General features: G+C 44.1%; 2 protein-coding genes and 1 long non-coding RNA gene across 7 annotated transcripts in view; 2 read left to right on the top strand and 1 right to left on the bottom strand.

Moving 5' to 3' along the window:
- SPPL3 (signal peptide peptidase like 3) overlaps positions 1 to 7,788 on the top strand; it is a 56,064-nt gene extending 48,276 nt beyond the window's left edge. For all 5 annotated transcript variants that reach the window (XM_071762910.1, XM_071762911.1, XM_071762909.1 and 2 more), the window contains exons 7-11: positions 2,179 to 2,285; positions 3,248 to 3,411; positions 4,546 to 4,745; positions 5,745 to 5,854; positions 6,544 to 7,788. In XM_071762910.1, the coding sequence (XP_071619011.1) occupies positions 2,179 to 2,285; positions 3,248 to 3,411; positions 4,546 to 4,745; positions 5,745 to 5,854; positions 6,544 to 6,615 (653 nt within the window). In that variant the 3' untranslated portion in view covers positions 6,616 to 7,788. The remainder of the gene's footprint in view (positions 1 to 2,178; positions 2,286 to 3,247; positions 3,412 to 4,545; positions 4,746 to 5,744; positions 5,855 to 6,543) is intronic.
- Positions 7,789 to 9,939: 2,151 nt separating this feature from the next.
- On the top strand, positions 9,940 to 13,827 carry LOC139805017 (uncharacterized). Its single transcript, XR_011729644.1, has 2 exons — positions 9,940 to 10,028; positions 10,303 to 13,827. It is a non-coding gene; the product is annotated as an uncharacterized lncRNA (long non-coding RNA).
- Positions 12,738 to 20,413, bottom strand: ACADS (acyl-CoA dehydrogenase short chain). Its single transcript, XM_071762902.1, has 10 exons — positions 20,273 to 20,413; positions 19,760 to 19,923; positions 18,005 to 18,154; positions 17,707 to 17,818; positions 17,147 to 17,298; positions 16,707 to 16,877; positions 15,492 to 15,629; positions 15,103 to 15,198; positions 14,728 to 14,784; positions 12,738 to 14,113 (listed from the first exon to the last, which is right to left on the bottom strand). Exons 1-10 carry the CDS (start codon positions 20,325 to 20,327, stop codon positions 13,961 to 13,963), a joined length of 1,248 nt encoding a protein of 415 aa, XP_071619003.1. The 5' UTR covers positions 20,328 to 20,413; the 3' UTR covers positions 12,738 to 13,960.
- Between the last annotated feature and the right edge of the window lie 733 nt (positions 20,414 to 21,146).

The following is a 21,146-nucleotide window of genomic DNA, read 5'->3' as shown; positions in this document are numbered from 1 at the left end:
ACCTTTTTTTTCCTTTTTTTTTCCTTTTTTTTTTTTTTTTTTAATGATTTGTAGTATATTTCCATGGAGATCAGCATCATATAGTGAATGTGCCAACCCCATCCATGAGCTTGGAAATTGAAAACTTTGTTTCTCAAATGATTTCTGGGCTTTTTCATTGGAAAAGAAAGCTGGCCTCTGTTCAGAGAAGCCTGTTGGTGCTTTGACTGCACTTTGGCCTATATTACTCGTACTTGCTCTCAAGCATTCTTGCTTCCCTTCTGTTTTTTAAATTTACCAATATTTCTTAAAGCAGTTGCAAAACTGTAATTACTAGCATGTGTATTTCACTGTCATCTAAAGGAATTTTTTCCATCTCCCTTTCTCCTCAGATATTTGCATAGTTTGATGGAAATGTCTTGCACATCTGCCTCTGTTCATTTCAGTGACAGAGAGATCAAGTGTGTGAAGAAGAGATAAAACTTTGTGCTGGTTAAAATATTTCCACTTCTAGTTAATTATAACCTTGAAGCTGTCTTCTAAGTATAGTCTTGCTTATGCTATTATTAACATTGGCTTTGGAGAAACCTCTTTGATTTTAGACACACTGTTCTCTTATATTTGCTCTTCTGCCAGAGGAAGTCTAACTGAAGGCTGTACTGAATTACTGAATGTAGCTTTTTCTTACTGCTCTGGTGTGTCAAATTCTTTAAACCTCAGTAATTTGCTTACATTTTATAGCTAGTTACAGTTATGCAGCATGATTTAGGGTACATTTTTATCTGAGTAATCCCATTAAGTTGTTAAAACTGGCAGCTGGGACACTTGGTGTTATGCTACCTTGTCAGTTGTCAAAAAATGAGGTGGGTTTTGCAGAGTGATTTCTGGGACACAGGACCCCTGGGCACTGCAGGCAGCCACATGGCAAGCATTTGGTGGCACTCTTCTCCCCTCAGCCTGTATGGAAATGTTTCCTTAGAGTTTTGAAGGAAGAACTCCACATTTTTCAGGTGAAATTAAAGTGAAAGGTTGTTTTAGAGTTGCATAATTACAGTGTGAGAATTAGAAGGTCAACATATAAGTTTTGGCTTAGGTAAACTGTGCTGGTGAGCATATCCCTGCAGTTTCACTTGGTCAAAATAGGGTTATAACTTATTCTGTATCATGTTAGATAAAACCATTTTGTTTACAAATAACCATTTACTGAAGTGAAATCTAGTCCCAACAAGGCTCTATTATTCCTTGTAAATATGTTGACACCATAGATGAAAGTTGATTTCCTTTAAAGTTTTAATTTTAAGTATCTCTTCAGGGATTTGCTTAGAACAAGTAAAATATGTGATTTTCAGCTGAGTGCCTTTGGTAGTTAAGGCTAGTCCTAGAGAAGCAGGAAACAGCACAAGTGTGAAGTCTGGGATTTCTTTTTTTTTTTTAAGCTTAACATTTTAGTTTTCTACCCTAACAAAATCCCCCTTGGAACATCTGAGCTGCAGCATGTTCAGCACGTTGATCTGGCTGAAAACTCACTCTTGGGAGAGAGGTTAGGAAAAAAGTCTGACTTAACTGTATTTTTTTTTTGTGTTGGCAAGTAGGCTTTCACATAGATTTTTTTTTACTGGGAGATCCCTGTGTATCTGAATGGTAATGGTTCATAGAATTTGGGCAGTCTTAGAGTCTTGCCTAAGCAGAAGATCAGTTTGAGTGTTTCTAACATGTCATCTAACCATGCTATTTCTGATTTTTAATTTTCTGATTTTTAATTATTTCATACATTTACTACAAAACCTTATATATAACAGTAGAGGTTTATTCTGGGGCACAAAGACTTGAAAGTTGTCTTGTTGCTTTTGGTTCTGAACTGTGTAGTCAGTTTTTTAGAGGGAGGCAATCTAGGACACAACACATGGAAACATTTCTTTGTGATGGGCAGTGAAAGTTGAGTGGAAAGGGCAGTTGTGCCTGAACACACATTTCTGCTTCCATGGAGCCTGGTTTGTAGTTGGCTGCTGAGTGTATTTTGATCTTTTTTAACTCTGGTAAAAAGAATTTCACTATCTGGAAATAGCAGTCAGTCATCTAGTGCATGCAGTGCTGCACAGGTGCAGCTTCTTCGGGGTGTTCAGGGGAGGGTGTTGGCTTGGGGTGATTTCTTTTCTTTTGCTATTTTTAATGAACTAATTATGTGCTTGCATTTTGTAGCTCTGGCTATGGGCCTGTGTGTTGCAATGATAGCCTTTGTTCGGCTGCCGAGCCTGAAGGTTTCCTGCTTGCTACTCTCTGGGTTACTAATTTATGATGTCTTTTGGGTAAGTGTTTTGTTTGGTTTTGCTAAAACTGTTTTTATCCTTTGGATTTGTAATTGGCCTTGGGCCATTTTTGCATGAAATGTACCAGTATGAAGTTGATGAAATCTGGCAAAGCCAGAAGATCAGTCTCATTGCTCCATTCTGAGATATTAAAAGTCTGCAGCAGGATACAGAATGACTTCCACATTAATTAGTTGACAAAACCAGAAACACGCTTGGAATATTTCAACTTTAGCATATTTTTTAAAAAAAGAAATTGGACTTAATATTTTGAAAGCCTGGCTGAAGATTAGAACAGGCATTTCCAAGTAAACACAAAGCTTTATCCACTCATGCACAGTCCACACATGCTGACTTCTGATTAGCTGTGAAATCCACAAAACAGGAATGCAAACTGATTTACAGCCAGTAAGGCTGGCATAAAATCTTACCACATTTTTACAAGAAACCAGACAGAATATATTTTGTTTTACCTCTGTACAACACTGAGCACTGATTCAGGGAAGCACTTTCTGACAGCTCTATCAGCTGGTCAGTTTCCCTGTGTGATGAGCTGTAGTGTAGGAGCCTATTCAAAACAAAAGTTGCATCGTTCTGGTTTTGAGTGAGCATCATACTTACCTCTTCTGCTTCCAAGCTTTCACATATTTTCTGTATCCCATTACCTGCCTTTGTAATTGTGGGCTACCTACCTGTAGTCCAGACAGATCCTTTGCCAAAGGATCTCTATTGATAAGTATCTTGATATTAGAAAATACATTTCAGTTATTCTTGAGGATCAATAGTGTAGGGAAATTTTATCTGAATTTTTGAAATACATTTTGCTGTATATGCAATGCATGTATATGGAAAATTTGGACAAGAGCCTTTCTTTACTTGAATAAGCAAAGTAAAAATATATGTAGCTTTGAGTTGCTCTACAGTTGCAGTTTTTAATTTCTGATTATTTCCTTGCTCTGTAGGTCTTTTTTTCTGCCTACATTTTTAACAGCAATGTTATGGTGAAAGTGGCCACACAACCAGCTGATAATCCCCTTGATGTTTTATCCCGTAAACTTCACCTGGGACCAAATGTGGGTAGAGATGTTCCCCGTCTGTCACTGCCTGGTAAACTTGTATTTCCAAGGTAAAATCAGCAGTTCTTTTACTGTATTATATGAGAAAATTTTTCCCTCTCTATACTTGGTAGTAGCACTAGTTCTGTTGGAAAATGCCAGCTTATTTCCATGTGAGTCACTCCCTCTTCATGATAAAAAGGTAGATAATGAGTAGTGAGGACTGGACACTTGGCATTCGCTGACTCACAGCGTGCAGAAATTATCCTAATTAGGCTAAAAAGTGACTTGTTCAGAACAGGATATGCTTTTTGACATACGTGTGAGTCCCACAGTTCAATGACTGCTACTGCAGGATTTATGACCTACTGCTTAAAAGCAGATGTGAGGTTTATGTGGATCAGAATAGTCTCCATTACTGCATGACTGCAAGTGATTGGGAAGGGAGTTCAAAACCAATCTAAGCAAGGATGGCTTACCAGGGAGGTGCTGGTTGGAGGGAGATTATTCACATCTCTCTCCTGCGGGGGTCCTTGGTGCCTCAGGTTTTGAACCAGGTATGTGTAGGCCTGATGGGCAGAAAGCTCCAGTGCATTGGCAGTTGTGCAGTAGGTTATGTTGGTTTATTTACTTAATTCCTGTTTCTTTAGCTGTTGGCATGCTGAAAGTACAGAGATTAGGAGTTAATTGTCAGCAGTGATAAAACCAAAACTACTCATTTTATCAACTTCGTACTAAGTTAATTTGACTTAATTTTCATGAAAAATATCTTGGATTTAAAATAACAGGCAATTTTAGTTCTTAATCTACTTAGCAGTTGGCTCTTTTCTGGGCATCTGTTGAGATTATAATTTTTTATGTGTTTTGTCTGAATGAGACCCAAGATCTAAGAAGTCTATGAACTGACTTACTTATAGTAGAGGTACACAGGAATGAAGGTGCAGTGCCTGTCAGTGTTAATCAGGGTTCAATAAAATGGTCAGCTGGTACCTCCCATCAGTGCTCAGAAGAGATTGAACAGAAGACTGAATTTCTGAGCTGATGGAAAGAAGAAATCTTCAGCAGCCAGCATTTGGCTTCCAATAGATAAATGTCTGCCAGTAGAAAGAAGGGATGTGCAAAATGGAGCTCCAAACCAAAACAGAGCAGTCTAGAGCTTGTCAAATTGTGTCGTGGGCATGAACCCAATTTTAGTTGCTCTCCAGTTCCACAGGCAGCCACTTCTCTATGCTGGGGATTGGAGATATTGTGATGCCAGGTCTTCTGCTCTGCTTTGTCCTGCGTTACGATAACTACAAAAAGCAAGCCAACAGTGATTCCTGTGGTGCCCCAGGACCAGGGAACATCTCTGGACGTATGCAGAAGGTCTCTTACTTTCACTGCACACTTATTGGATATTTTGTAGGTGAGTAATTAGTTTAATATGGATACCTGCTTACTGAGCAGAAGTGGGAGTATTGTAGAAAGTTTAAAACATGATGAAAGCAAGTGTAAAGAGGCTTTGAGAGAATGCTTGGTTATGGCCCTTTTTTAATCCTCCTCTCTTTGGGTTTCAGTGGCATGGTCTAGGGAGAAAAGCTCTCCTACAGTCTTCTTTTCTTCTGTATTTGAAGGATGAAATCGTTGTATTTTTGTTAGCAACTTTTTATAGTTTGCTTCACTAGAATAGAAGGTGTTACAGGTAATACCTAGAATATGGGAAAATATGGGAGATTCTAGATAGGCAAGGTAGTTCATGTAGATAATTTCTGCATTTTTGTATTCTGCTGTTAATGCTTATGATCATGTGACACTGTAGTACACACAGAAAATTGTGAGTAGGCACAACTAGAATGGTGTTTGATTTGATACAGCCATCCTTTTCCTCCCTAAAACAAAACAGATTTTTCCCTAAGGTTAGGACATGTGTGTGTTTCCTAACCTTCTACAGTCCTTCTGAGGATAAAAAGGGAAGATAATTTCCTTCCTTCTCCCTCATATTTCCCCTTACATTCCTTTTGGGCTGGTATCCAAGAAAATCACTCCCCTTATGTACAACTCCTCTCAGCCCCAGTTTGTCAGGCAAGGGCCTCAGACTGACAGTTTCAAGAGGTACCAGCACTGGAATAGCACTTAAGTGTGGTGCATTCAGCATCCTCCCCTTTGCCTTCTGTTGTGTTTTGTTTGAATTATTCTTAGCTTTGTCTTTGAGATGGAAAAGTGGAGCAAGTGGCTCAACACAACCTCAACACAGAACAATTTTTCACTGTTTTGTTTGTTCCAAGTGTATTCAGAGAAAGCAGAGCACAAATAAGTAACTTTTCCACAGCCTATCTCTTAAAATGGTAGAGAAAGAGCCATGTGTGGATTAAATTAGTAAAACATCCATATCCAACCTAAAGATATTAACTTTTTTCTTTTACAGGTCTATTAACAGCAACAGTAGCTTCTCGTATTCACCGGGCAGCCCAGCCTGCCCTACTCTATTTGGTACCATTTACTTTATTGCCCCTCCTCACCATGGCCTATTTAAAGGTAAGACAGGATTAGGCATTTCCAGCAGGAAGCCTTGGGGTCAGCTGGAGGCAGGTGCAGTGTTCTTGCTTGGGGCAGCAGGTGATGTGTCCTTAAAAGCCCTGGCCCAGAACAAAGGTACCACTGCAGCTGGGCTTAATCTTCATTATGGAGGACTGAGTAGCTGGGAGAGGAGTTCCTGAAATAGAAGATAATTTATGTATATAAAATACTGGTAACTAACCAGATTCTGAAGTATTAAATGCTGCTTTAATTAAATAAGTGAATTTGTCCTTGCCTAGCTGGTCACGAAAGAATGCGGGCACAGAGGTTGAACAAAGATGGAAGAGGCAGATCCTTGTTTACCTCTTTCCAGTCACTTGTTCTGAACTGAAATTTTAAAATATAACCCTTCCTGCTACAGGGCTGTTGCTGAAACACTTACCTAGCACTCTGCAGTGCAGAGCATAAGGAAGGGCAGAATTTTCCACCTGCATATTTCCTTCCCATCAGAAACCCATTTCATGTACATCTGCTGCCACAACAAGACATTCTGGCTTGACAGGGAAAGGATTCTTTTTAACTGTCATTCTTGTAATTTGCAAAACAGGTGAAGAATGTATTTGCTTTAAGACATGTTTGCAATTATATATCCATTTTAAAATCTGAATGCTAAATGGACTTGGTCCTTCTACTGTTTTCCTGCCTAGGGTGATCTACGTCGCATGTGGTCTGAGCCTTTCCACTCCAAGTCCAGCAGCTCCCGTTTCCTGGAAGTATGATGGAACAGATAGAAAGTGACCTGAACTTCTGCCTTGGTCCTTTTCACTTTAACTTGTGGCTTTGTTGTCTCCTAAAGCTGGACTGGCTGGTACATGGGAAGGTACCAGTTATGGGACTTGTATGAAAGGACTTAATATTAAAGGAGGAAAAGGAAAAAAGTTAAGATCCTGGAGCTCCGTGTGACTCCGTGTCTCCCTGCAGATGTGGAATTGGGGACCCTTTGTGCAACTGCAGCCACTTTCCTCTTTCCCTCACTTGGATGGATTAGTACCAAACTATTACCTTTGTGAGAGAGGAAGAGGCAGACTTGAAACTGAAAACGGCTTGAAGTCGTTCAAAAACTTGTCAACACTAAACGAAAAAACGGTTAAGCAAACTGAAGCTTCTTTAGAGAACCCCTCGTGGACATTGGGACCAGTTTCCTGCTGGACTTGGGTTTTGAAAAGAACTGAGACAGAAGGTCTTCTGTCACCATTTGTTTTTTGGGTTTTTTTTTTTTTTTTTGATTTATTAAATATTTCCTGTGGTGTGAGGTTACTTATTAAATCCACAGACATTGAGTGACTTCTTGCAGTATACATATAAAAATTTGTTGTAACAAGTTACATTTCCACCCAGATGTCATGTTGCAGTGAAAAAGGGCACGATTTTTATACATATATATATACACACATATAGATATATATATATGAATTAATAAAAAGGAAAACCTGCTAAGATCATGCTGTGTAGCAGACAGGGGCTTGCTGTAATTTTTAGCATGTAGAGCAGTTTACTATGGCTTTCTTGTATATGGATCTACAATGAGCTGCTGTTTTTTCCCCCCTTCCTACAACTGAACCTGCAGTTTAAAAACAAGTGTAGTATTTGTACTGATTGTACTCATGGACTTTAGGGGATATTTGATTTCGATCAATGTAGCAAACTAGGGAAGAAAAAATTTCAAACCTGACCCTGTTCGTTTGAGGGGGGAGGGAGGAGTGGAGGGGTGTTTGGGTTTTTTTGTTTTGGTTTTTTTCCTCTTTTTAAATTTTCTTTTTTTTACAAACAGCTCCCTTGCAGGTTTTTAGTAGTTCCTTCTTGACCCAGTGCATGTATTATAGCAGCAATTGTCTTTGTGCTTTCTGATCATAGTAATGTATCACTTGTAAATACATTTTTTCTATTTTCTATTTTTTTGTATTTTTTGCATTTTGTTCCATTAGTGTGCTGTATTTTTTCCATGCCCCTGCCCCTCAAAGAAAGAAAGAAAAAAAAAAAAAAAGGAAAAAAGAAAAAGAAAACTGTCCTTGACTGTCATGACTGGTTGGAGTTTGTGTGTTGACTGTTTTGTACCTATAGCATGTTAAAAAGTGGATTTTATTTAATTTTTTTTTTTTTGAACCACCAGTTCTGTTACTCTGTTGACTGAAAGGCTCCCCTGAGGTAGCTTGAAGTTCTGTCCTTTAAAATACTCTACTGAATTGGGTCTGGGGAGCTCTCCTGAAAGCTCACAGCTCATGTGAGTTGGGGAGATGTTGGTAAGAGCTGACTGGAAGGAAAATAGGGAAGTTTAAGAAGGAACAGAAGGAATCTGACTGAACAGTAGCATTCCTCTGGGTTGCAGTCTCCTTACAACAGGTAAGATTTTTAAGTGTGCATGGGTGGGTGTGGCAAAGGGGATATTGTGACTATTCCCCCTCCCTCCAGTTACTGTCTCTCACTTAGTTGAAAGCATTTTCTCTAGCACCTGCAATGCTCTTCATCAGGTAACTGTCACTTTTCAATGAAAAAAACTGCTTTTTCTGTCCATAGCAGGTGGTAGGTCCTATACTTGCAATCAGCTTGTAACAAAAGGAAGGCATCAGTTTTCAGCTACATAACTCAAACTTAAGGTGAGCAAAATACTGAGGAGAGTGAAGAGAATGAAAGAAGACAAGGTTTTGTGCTTGACTGGGTTTTGGTTTTGGTTTTCTTTGTTTTTTCCCCAGAGGTTCTAAGCAGTGGAATAACATCTTCAGGTCCAGCTTGCTACCACTTCCATCAAACAGTAATGCACATCTCAGGTGCTGTCACCTTCTCAGCAGTTCCCTTCTGCCTTTGAATTTAAATTAAAAGGACTTTCTCTGTTCTGTGGTGGCACTGTTTAGTCCCTCCCACAAAAACATACCTATGAATGATCTGTGATTAGAAAGGTTTCTGGAAGAAAGTTCTAGAAGTGCTAATTGACAAATGCTTAATGCGAATTAATTCAGTTTTCCAGAAAAACCTTTGCCTTCCTGCATACTGCAACCTTCTGACTTGCACTGAGGTGAGACACTGAACTGTAACTGCAATGCTTTGTCTCTGAACCCACAGGAAGTGGCTGCTGCACTGATCTGACTGTCCCACGTCCCTGGCAGAATCTCACCACTGCCAGGTGAGCAAAACTGGAAGGTATTTATTGTCCCATCAGTGTAGATCAGCAGCTGCCACTTATGGGAAAAGGATTCTGGTGCTTTGCAGAGGGGTTAACTGAATTACAAATCTATTACTATTTGCAGAGGGAAAAGCATTCTCCTAGTCTAAGTTAAAGCTGTGAAGCTTTATCCCTCAACTCTCCCATCTAGAACAACCTCAGCATTCAGGGGATTAGAAACAGATTCCTACCTCACTACTCAGCTGCTGGGCCCTCTCTGTGCTGACACAGCTTCTGTCCTTGTTTCTTCAGTCTGGCCACCTGGGTGCCCTCTCAGCTCAAGGATGAACCCATATGAGGTGCTGTGGTCCTTTGGATTTCCAGAGGCCATCATTGGATGGGTTCCCTGGGCCTGTGGGCCTGTGGGGTGCTCATGTCTTCTTGGTTTAACATTTTGTTGAACTCCTTACTAGTTTGGCACAAAGTCCTGCAGTGAGATTGACAAGCCCTTTCTTCTGAAAAGTTATTAGAAAAAAATATTTTAATAATTGACAAATATAAGCCTACTTGTAGGGAAAAAAAAAAAAAGATACTGGCAAAAATGTGATAGACTAGAGCATGGTTACAGCAACCAGAACTGTAATGTACAAACCCAGTAACAGTTCTGGAATCAGTTTTTGGCTGCATCTGTGGGAATAATCAGTTTAGAAATTGCACTGTTTATATTTTGTAATTTCCCTAAGGTCATACCTGTCTTGCAAACATATGAGAGTTCAGAAATGACCTGGGCTTGTCTGGCCAGCCAGTATGAGTAAAGTGTATCAGAAATGCAAGCTGGTCATTCCATGTCTGAATTGGCCTGGTGGAAGCAACCCAGGAAGCTGCCAAACCTGTGCCCAGCCCAGCTAAAAGGCTGTACTGTGCTGCCTGCAGAGGCTCAGGAGCTCAGGGTGGCCAGGGCTGCACTTGAAATCATGTGGCATTCAAAAGCCTTTTGCTGAGATGAACATTTCCTGTCCTGAGCATGGAGGTATGGTAAGTTTTGTGAGAGAGGAAGATGCCACTGAGGCACTTAGGGATCACACCATTAGAATCACACTTAGTGATGGCTGCTGGCCCCTGCTCAGTACTGACCTCCCTGCAGGGGGAACTGGAGGAAAGGCTCCCAGGTATTTTTCTTTTAATACAACAGTGAGTGGGTTGAATTTGAAGTCAATTTTTAGCTAAACTGTAATCTGCATTTTTCATTCAAGTTAAGAGTCACATTTTCTTACCTCTATTCCATTTCTTCTTCCTGTTCTTCTTCCAGGTACTTCATGATGTCTTTCAGACTTGGTATTTTTCATGCTTTCTAAGATCCCCAACATCACCTGTGTGGCAGTTGCCAGCTCTGTGAGTGTGTGTAAGCAGGGCTCTCAACTCAGATGAAATAATTTAATATGATTTGTCCTATTTTTCTTAGCTAGCAGTCAACAAAGACGAGTAGAGACTATTCCGATGTGAAAGCAATACTGCAGCAGTTTCAGCTGAGTGCTGTCCCTTTGATACTCTGCTTAAACTTCAAAGGCTGAGCTAATGCACCTGTTTGGGGTTTTTTTTTCAAAATTGTCTGAAATTCAGTGGTAAGCCTCATCCTGCTGTGCTCCAGGGAAGGTAAATGCTTCAGAAGGTGATCCAGACTCCAGGCAGCTTTTCATTCTTTGTGGGGACCAGTCCAAGAAGCATATGGCTCACATCTGTGCTCCCCAGGAAGAGTTAAATATTTCTCACCTGTGTGCATCTAATTTTGACAGCCCAGAACAGCTCTTCTCTTCCTTCAGTCTGTTGTGAACTCACATGAAGAGATTGCAAGCTTCACATACAAAGTAAAATATGTGAAATCTACAGATGGAGAAGTAACTCATCCTTACTCTAATTGTTTCTAAGAAAGGATTATAGTTAGGACTCCCCCTGCTTCACTCCCAGTAGTCTGCCTCATAACCAGTTTCATGTACACTTGGAGTACTTGGGGCAAAAAATACAATGTCCTTGAAAAGTGTAGCTGTGGCTTATCTCCTTCCTTTCCTCTTTCTTATTTATGTAATACCTGATCTTCATCTCAATGGCTTGACTTTGCAATTTGTCTGAATTTGTTGGCCGAGTTTGAAAAACAAAAAAACTTTTTGGCTTCCCCTGTAAATAGACCCTTTCTCAAAGGACAGCCTGGCCCTACCCATGCCTAGGTGAGTGCTGTCTGGGGGTGGCTCATGGTGAGAGCTCCTTTTTTAATGCTGCAAAACTTGTTTGTGTTCTGCGCTTTCAGCAGTTTTCTTCTGCAACAGCCCTGAGGAGCAGATGCATTCTCTCAGCCATCTTAGGATCCTGTTCTGCAAAAAGCCAGTTCTTTGCTCCCAGGGCTCTTGGGGCAGGGTTTTGCATAGCCATGCTGTTTACCCCAAAGCAGTGCTGTGAATGGTGCTTTGTGACAGGTTACTGCTCCCTCTCCTGACCTGTGGCAGCAAGGAAGGTATTGGAAAGCTTAAAACTTTGTACCCTTAACACATGTTTTAGGTAATACTGGAGTATCTTCAGAGGTTCCTATGCTCAGGAGCCTAACTAGCATGCTGTACTTAGTGTTTTCTGACCAGATCCACCTTTTCTGTTATTTGATGATGAGCAGTACAATGATCTAGACTATGGCAGAGGTGTAGCACTCAGCTAGTTAGCATCAAGTATGCAGTTTCAAGCCAGGTAATCTTGTACTGATGGCAGAGCCAGCAGGAAGCTTGTTAACAAGGCATGTGGTGCATGATCCGGGTGCTCCAAAAGCAGGCTCTGGTTACAGGCACAGCAGCAGGGCTCCCTCAAGAGCAGACAAGTCCTTGGTGCTGCATTCCCCCCTTATTTTTTGCAAAAGGTCCACAGGGGATTTAGTGCATCCGGTCTGCAGGTTCTGGTGTGTTCTCTGTCAGTTGAGAGAGCTACATTGCAGCTATTCTCCTTAGGTAAGCCAAGGTGCACATGAAGCAGCAGTTTCTCTGGAGATGCTGCAGTCATTTAGAGTTGGTGGATGAAGGAGGTATGTTGCTGAAGAGGAGCAGTGTGAAAGCTCCAGTGAAGATCTGAGAGGAGCCACTAGCTGAAGAGAGAAGCAACACTTCAGTCAGCATGGCCTAATCATGACTGGGTTACCGGGGAGGAGTCTGCTGGTCCTCAGCACACAAGGTGGGTACTGAACAATAATTCTGCATCCTCAAATCCCCACTTTCCTGCAGTGAGCAGCTCTACAGCTCCTGTTCTAGCCAAGTGGCTGCAAGAAGTGTAAAATAGTATCACTTCCTCCTACACAATCACGGAAACCAGCCTTTAGCAATCATCAGAGCAGCAATAGGGCTGAAATCAAGCTAGAAACACTCTTAGAAGCCATACATGTTTTACAACAGTCACAGTCTCTAGAGTGGTTTTTCCAGTAGAAATACTCCTGTTGAATTCACTGCCTGGCTCTGTTTCTATTAACCCTGAGGCTTGTAAGAACAGCAAATAGAATTTCAGGACTTGAAGACTTTCCCCCGACATGCAGTTGCCCTCTAGTGCCCTGCAAAGGGATTACTGGGACACCTGCAGTAGCCAACACCCACTGTAGCTCACAGCGTTGTCCAATAGTGGTGTGTGCTGGCCCTGCCAGTTTATGCTTCTGTGTCTTGTCACTGGAAGAAAACAGTCTACATTAATTCACATTTTCATATTAAAAAAAATGGGGACTGGTGAACCTTTAAAAATCAGGTTTTATTTGTCTTCTCTACTTTCTTATATGTAGTAGAATCCTCTTGGTTTTTCTCTCCACAGAAATCTAAATGAATGTCACCACGGTCAAATAACCATTGCCCTCTAGTGTACTCGTCTGGAAAAGGGGTTGAGCCACACAGGCTGCAGAGTCTTAATCCTGTCCATCTTTTCCTGAGTTGAGATCTTTTGGCTGTTAAATCTTCTACAAGTTAATTTCTTGCCAAAGATAACTGAGGATAATGTTCTACTGCTAAAGCTTCCTGGTAAGGTTTTTCAATGTCACCTGTTTATTTCCTAGTTGTTGCCCAAAACATGTTGAGATTAAAGGCTGCTACTGCCACTTGATGCACTCTTTCCTGTTGGGTAGTTGTTGGCACACCAAAAGCAGCTTTGGGAGCAGACAGGTTTTTGGTGGACTGTGTTTCTTTTTTTTTTTTAAAATCATCCTCAGGCATTATACAGCTGTTCTATCCTTAACTCTCACACCTACAGCTGTAGGTGGCTGAGCAAGCAGGCTGCTGGGCTCTACTCCCCAAGACTGAAAGGTGTTTCCTGACTTTTGTACATCTGCATAGTCTGTATGAAGAGCCCTTTATGCATAGGTAGTACCTGTGTCCTCCTGTCTGGCTCCTCTCCTGCTGCAAGTGGGGAAAAGTGCACTGCTGCACAGACTACCTCAGCTCCTGCTGGGAGAATCCCACACATGAAATTCACCGATGTCTGATCAGAAGCAACAGTGTAACCCACAGCCTGGAACAGGGCACAGGGGTCACATCTCTCAGTGCCTCAAACTTTGTCACTGGTTATTGAGTACCAAGTAGTGACAAATCCTTGCAAAACAGGCAGTGACTGGGAAGGCAGACACAAGGAGAGCTGCTGGCTTTACAGAACAGCAAAAGTCATTTTGCTGCTACCACACCAAAACAATGCTCCAGTTTAGGAAAACACATATGCTCTCCTACATGGACAGGGTGCCTCCTCCCCGTTGCACTCACAGCCATCACTTACTAACGTAGATACAACCTTCCAAGCACCACACTTTGTCCAAAGCAGAGTCAGCACATTTTTTTAACAAAAGGGTCAGTTACTCATTGGTGAGGAAATCTTCCACCAATAGCCTCATTCAAGCGGGCCAAGACTTGATCACTGTTGTGCACTATTACAAAGCACTCTGGAGCAGTGTCTTGCTGTACTCAGCCTCTTCAGCTACGGTAGGCCTTCAGCAATTGTCCTGCTATCACCAGTCTTTGGATCTCACTGGTCCCCTCATAGATCTCGGTGATGCGAGCGTCCCGGTAGTGGCGTTCAGCCGGCATCTCTGTCACGTAGCCCATCCCGCCCAGGATCTGGATAGCCTGAGACAAAGGCAGCAGGTTAGAAAGGAAGCAGGGGAAAGGGATTTGCTTTCCACAGCCACCTTAAAAGGAGCTAAGCCCACTGCAAGCATAACTAGAGGCATGGGGATGACACTCTGGGACAACAGCAGCCATTTGCAGAGGAATAAATAGGTTTAAAGCAATACTGATGTCCCAGACAAAGCTTTAATTGCTTCAGAGTTACTTGTTAGTGATCCATGTTCAGCTAAGACACTCTGGTGAAGAACAGAGGAAAATAAATGCAGACATCAGAGGTCCTGCTTCATTTGCTTACTTATGTCACAAACTTTCTAATAGTCCTGACTGCTGCACCCATGCTCCCACCCCCGACTGCTGATCCCACTCAAACCCTTGCCACTGTCCTGTATCAAAGCAGGCACAAGAAGACTTTAATAACACAGCCAGCATAAACCACCACAGACCCCCAAACCAGGAAGATGGCTGTGCTAACCAGCTTTAGCCATGGGGGTGGGTTTAAGAACAAAAAACAACAAAACTATTAAATTCCATCCCACCTTCCCCAAGCACTCATATAACAACACAAACTCCCTTTCAGCATGCTGTGTGTCAGAAACATCAATTGAGGTAGTTACCTGATGAGCAATGGTTGTTGCAGCTTCTGATGCAGCCAGCTTGGCCATGGCAGCTTCCTTTGAGGAAGGAAAACATCACTAAGGCTGCAGCTATCACATAAAAGAACACCCCACTTGCATGAGAAGCTGGAACACTCACAGTCCAGCTGTACAGAAGACAGGCCTGATCCTTGGTGACAGCTGAGAGAGGCCACCCTCCTAGCCCTGACTAGGACAAGGCCAGAGCTCAGCAGACTGCCAGAGCAGGGGCAGCACAGCCCACTGTCTGCTGGTGGGTCACACACTGGCAGCACCCACACTGCACCAGAGCAGTTTGCTTGCCTTGAGCCTGTCCCCTGCGTTGTCACTGCTGGACAAATGCAAGAATGGGAATACCTTTGTGAAGGGCTTCCCATTGTCTTTCAGCATAGCAGCTCTCCAGGTCAGCAAGCGAGCACCCTCCAAGGCCACAGCCATGTCTGCCAGCTTAAACTGCAACAACAAACATGGCCCCTGTTCCAGGAGGCAGCCTCTGCCCACAGAAAAGCATGACAGACATCTCCTTCTTCCCCCTCCCCCCCCACCCTTCTCCCCAGCCAGTACTGCTAGGAAAAAAAACATAAATCTGTTGCAACAATCAGTTTTAACAAGTGTTTGAAAACAAAAGTTATTACACTGTTTATCCCAGACAGTACAAAGTGCACTGTGCCTGAAGCCATGCCCAAGAGCCCAGGTGACCTTTCCACCAGCAATGTCCAGAACTGCCCCATCCACCTTGTTCATACCTGCACTGCCTGTAGCTTTGTGATGGGCGACCCAAAGGCCATTCTCTTTTCAGCATAATCCACAGCACAGTCCAGAGCTGCCTGTGCTATGCCAAGAGCCTGGGAGGCAATGCCAATCCTTCCTCCATCCAGAGTTTGCTGTGGAAGACATAAAGTAAGTGTGTTAAATCAAGTCACACATGATCAAACATTATACATTTGCATGTCTGCTCTTTCTGGGAAGCTGCTGTAGCCTTAACACCTCCTTGATTCAGAATATTGCCAGTTATACAAGTGCAAAGAGATATAAAATGTATTGGACACTGCAGAGAGAGGCCAGGGGTACAAAAAGGAGGGCAGAAAGGAGAGGTACTGCTTCTTAATAGCTAGGGGTGAGGAGAGGGGGGGTGCAAAATAAGGAAAACAGCACAATGAGGAGCACCTGGAAGGGGCTGAAAGGAACACTACAGCTAGACCCCTGGCTCACTGTGCAGCTGATTCTACTTTAACTGGAAAAAAAAAATGGAAATCTGGTCAATTTTCCTCTTTGCTCTCATCATACACAGCTGAAGCAAATGTTTTCAAAATTACTAGTGAATGCCTCAGTAATTTCTTACCTCAAACACCTGCCCATTAGGTTTTTAACTATTTCCCCTCCTCACAATGCTCAGGAAGAATTTAAAGCACAGTGACAAAAGGCTTAATCTTCCCAGTCCTGGACTGAGTGTCTTTAAAGAAAGTATGTTTTGTAAATGGAATGGGCTGGTCTCCAGGGAGCTCAGACATTTTCAAAAAGTGAGGCCACCGGAGAAAATAACGAGAAGTTGCTGTTCCACAGCTGCCTGACTCCTCCTCAGAAGCAACTCAGATTTCATCCCTCTATAGACATTATCCAGAGGTTGTCCTGGGTCTCCAGGACAGCCTTCCTCTACCAAAGTATTTAAGGAAAATGCCATGTTTTCCCTCTATCTGTGGGTACAAACTCGAGGAACAGAGGGTTGGGAAAGAAGAAGAATTAAAATACACCACCCCTGCTGACACATCACCTGGTAAATTAATGATTCATCAAGCTCTATGAATTATTTCTCCCATGTTGGCCACTGCTTAATGTCACACAGAACAGTTTATGCCTGCAGTTCTCACCAAAGTGATCCTGTCTGAAAACGGCAGTGGAAATGGCTGTCTTGGGAAACTGTGCTTTACACACCCACATCTGCACCCTGATCCAGCTCTTACCATGGCAATTTTGAAGCCCATTCCTGGCTGCCCCAGTAGGTTGGCCTTGGGTATCCGACAGTCCTCAAATATCAGGTTGGCAGTGGAAGAGGCTCGGATTCCCAGCTTGTCTTCTTTCTTCCCCAGTGACAGCCCAGCAGTTGGCATGGGAACCAGGAATGCACTAATGCCCTGTAACAAGACCCAAACTCTTAGGAATGGTGCCAACTTCCCACTTACCTGGCTGTCAACAGGCTTCCTCCAAACATTTTTCACAGAAACCACATATCTAGGTAACCAGAAGAGAGGGAAGAGCCGAGGCAAAACAAAGCTAAGACACATCAGCCCCTCCTCAATGCCAGCAGAGCTCTAAACAGAGCCCCACGGCCTTTCCAGAGTGCATCTCCTGCACAACCCCTTTACTCCTGGCCCTTTTTTCTGACTGACCCAACTGAATGCACCTTGTGCTTCAGGGATTTATCCGTAGTAGCAAACACCACAGTGGCTGAAGCATCCCAGGCATTGGTGATCCAGGCCTTGGTGCCATTCAGAACCCACTCGTCACCATCCAGACGCGCCACTGTGGATGCTGCACCAGCATCACTGCCATTTCCTGAGCGAGACACCAGAAAACAAAAATCCAATCAGAGGCAGCCTGGGGTGCAAACCCACTCCCTGCTCACATTCCCCCCATCATCAGCCCACAGCACCTCTTGTAACTGCAGTAGTGTCAGCACTGTCCCTCCCATTGGGTTCAAATAGAAGGGGGAAAGGCCCATGTGTCTTAGATGTGGCCATCTCCAGAGCTCTGCCCACAGAGGGGATGAAAATTTTCAGCATGGACCATGGAGATGGCAGTTGATACCTTGGGAACTGAGACTTCCCTTACACAGAATCGCTGTAAACCACCTCTCTGAAAACTGTTACAATTTGACAGACTTCAAAGTCCATCCTAAACCAGACTAAGGAAAGAAGCTTCCCTAGGTTCTTCTTTGCAACAGAACAGTAACAGTCACATCACCTGGTTCACTAAGGGCAAAACAGCCAATTTTCTCTCCACTGGTGAAGGGTGCAATCCACTTGTGCTTCTGTTCCTCGGAGCCAAACTTGAGTATTGGCCCTAAATAGAGAGACTTTAAGAATTGAGAGTTGAGTTAGTTCATCTTGAAGGTTCAACTCCCTACCATCTAAGTGCTCTACCACACACCAGAACCCACTACAGGAACAGACCCCATTTCTCCCATACAATAAACCCAATAAACCCCCGATGCCAGCCTTGGTTCCACGCCTGCCCCTCCCACACAACCCGAAACACTTACATTATTGACACTGACAATGACACCCGTGGACGCGCAGCCCCTGCTGATCTCCTCCACAGCTATGGAATAGGCCAGGTAGTCCAGGCCTGCTCCTTTGTACTCCTCTGGCACATCCATAGCCAGCAGCCCTAAGGCACCCATCTTCTTCACCTGCACACAGGGAACAGAGAACTAAGATCCTCTGCACCACCCGTGCCCCAGCAAATACATGCAGACTCATGGATACACTCAGGTCATAGCAGGGCTACACACAGAGGAAAAAAGGCGTACAGCTCCTGGTGAAATGGGAGTCTGACTGTACAGGTTGGTTAAGTGCCCCCAGCTGTGCACAGTCACTTCTGCCTAAGACAAAGCTCTTGCTTATTTAAAGAGCTCTTTTCAGCACCAGGAAGCAGGGAGCCTTTTGAAGATGAAATAGGGAGATGCTGATAAAAATCATGAGAACTTTACCTTTGCGTCTGCTGAGCTTCAGCCTAGGACTGCACAAGGAAAGAATTTTACAGAATGAATGATCCACAGAAAGGTTTGCAAGATGGTGATTTTTCACTCCCATTAAAGCTAGGCCTTGCTCCCCAGAAAATGTAATTGTTGATTACATTCCAAATTATTCCACCCAAAGCTCCTCAGCTGGATCCCTGTCTTCATGACCATAAGCTCTCCTGTCTCATTCAATTTTTCTTGATAACGTTTTGCAATGCACAAGTGAAAACCAAGCTTTCTTCTGCTTTTATATCTAAGATGTCAAGCTTTTGTTTTTGCAGAAATAAACCCATTACCAGTCTCTGCTTGCTTTAAGAGAAACCAAAAGGAACTTTTAAACAAATATTCTCCTTCCTGTATGAGCACCCAAAACACTAATCAATCACATCAAATCCAGAGAATGAACAAAACAAGATAGTTCTATGTATATTTCTTTACCTTAATAAACACTTCACATTTTTTTAATTCCCCACACACATTCAACAGAAAAGACTCAAAATCAAATGGAAAATTCTCAGATAAGAACAGTGAAGTAAGGAGGACAGTATTTTCTTCCTTAGAGTATGATTTTCTTGGCTATCTTCTTTACTCCTTAATAGAAAGGGGCACATGACAAAACTGCCTCTGACTGTACTTGCTTAGCTTTTGGCTAATAAAACAATATTTACTTTTCTGGAGTTTAGTATTTCATTGTAATGAAATAGATGAGTTTTTCTACCCAACATGACTGAGACTATAGTGCTGTGTCTGTGCTGCTTTCCACAAGAGAAGGCACAAGTTTGACTGGAATCTGTTTCTTCACAGCCCTAGAGAATAACCAACATGCACCTCATATCTCTTGATGACTTCTTTTCACCATCTGAAAGGCACTCAGGTCATCTATGCTTCCTCACTATAAACCATTTTTATGCTTATGAGCAGTCTATAAAAGTATTTCATTGATTTTATAAGTCAGTTGTATAGCAGCCCACAGGGAAGCCCGAAGGAGAACTGAAAGTTCAGCAGCACTAGAACCTGATACATAGAAACACAAGTAAAGGTAAAGGGCTCAATGTGTCCTGTGGGCATTACAACCTCCACATTCAAAGAACTCTCCCACAAGTTCTAAACCAACTTCTCAAACTGGTCTAAACTTCCATTTACTGCTAAGCCAGAGCTTAGAGAACATTTTGCTTCAGGCCCAGGTGGTCCTGCCCCTTGAGAAGAAGGATGCCAACCTCTGAAAGAGCCAGTGGGTCTCTGCCGTGCCCACCTCCCGGCAGGAGCAGCACGCACCTGCTCGGCCGGGAAGCGGTGCTCCTTATCCAGTTGAGCTGCGACTGGCATCAGCTCTTTTTCTGCGAAGTCCCGACAAGTCTGACGAAGCATCTGGTGGGTTTCTGGCAGCTCCACTGACTGGTATACGGTGTGCAGTCTGCGGAGGCATCCAAAGGCCAATGCTGAAAGGAAAGGAATTAAGCGCCGCTGTTTCCCTTCTCGCCTACGGGAGAGTTGAAACCAGTCCAGGCGGGACACATGCAGCGGGGCTGGGGGCCACGCCGGAGGGACACCTTTTCCCTTTGCATCAAGGTGTTGGGATGGCAGCTGCGGCACAAGCGGTTTAGGGGCTCGGCTGAAGGGCGGCACCGCCCGCCGCGGCTGCGGGGGCCCACACCGCAGGCCCTGAAGGGCACCGGGGCGCTGCCTCCCCGCCCAGACCGCGGCCCCTTCCCATCCGAATCGCGTGCCCCGCTGCCCCCGACGCCCCGAGGAGTCGCGACGGAGCGAAACCGAGCCCGGCACCCTCACCCTTGGGTGTCCCCCGGGCCCTGGCCAGGAAAGCCGCCGCCGCTGCCGCCGCCATGCCCGTCGCCCGTCGCCTGAGGAGAGTGAAGAAACAGCGCACGCGCCCGCCGCGCGGCCGGCGCCCCCTGGCGGCCCAGCCCCGCCGCCTCCGCGCGCCCCGGGCCCGCCCACAGAGCGGCAGCGCCTGTGCCAAAACGGGAGAGGTTCCTTTATTACTGTTGCTGGTGACAAAACAACCTTTTTGTACAAAAACACCGTCACCCGGCAGCCTCCTGCGAGACAGCAGGAGCCGGCCACCCCCCTGCACTGAAGGGCTGAGCCAGCACGGCTGCCGCTGCCCCGAGAAGGGAGAGCACGGAGCCCCAAGGCCACACTGTGAGATACAAATGGTGCCCGGGCACGGCAGGGAGAGCCGGGCAGAGGCAGCGGCTGCTGCTGGTGTTCGTGTGGCCTTGGCTGCAGAGGAAGAGGCGATGACTCCGGCAGGCAGCTGTCCGTCAGCCCCATCCTCATGGCAAAGCTCCGGGGAGATGGCAGTGTTGGAGTCGGAGGGCTGCACCCCACAGCCTGATGGGACCAGCAGGAGCAGAACGTAAACTCCAGAAAACTGCTGGAGAGGATCCAGTGAAGCACAGAGCTGAGGAATTACCACGTTCACACCTTACTGCTTCACCACCACCTTGCTCATTCTCTTCTGCCTTCTAAACACTTGTGGTTTTCTTCCTGAGCCCTCAGGTAAGCAGAATAAACATCCCCAAGCACCAGAGATGAGGCTGCTGCTGCTTCTCTGCAGCAAGGCGCATTGGAAATCCTAAGGTAAACACACAAAGGAAGACTCTTCCTACAAAAACAGAGGACAGGAAGAGCAGTACCCAGT

Source organism: Heliangelus exortis, chromosome 19 (assembly GCF_036169615.1).
Source record: "Heliangelus exortis chromosome 19, bHelExo1.hap1, whole genome shotgun sequence".
Taxonomy (NCBI): Eukaryota; Metazoa; Chordata; class Aves; order Apodiformes; family Trochilidae; genus Heliangelus; species Heliangelus exortis.
This window is presented reverse-complemented; position numbering and strand designations above follow the sequence as displayed.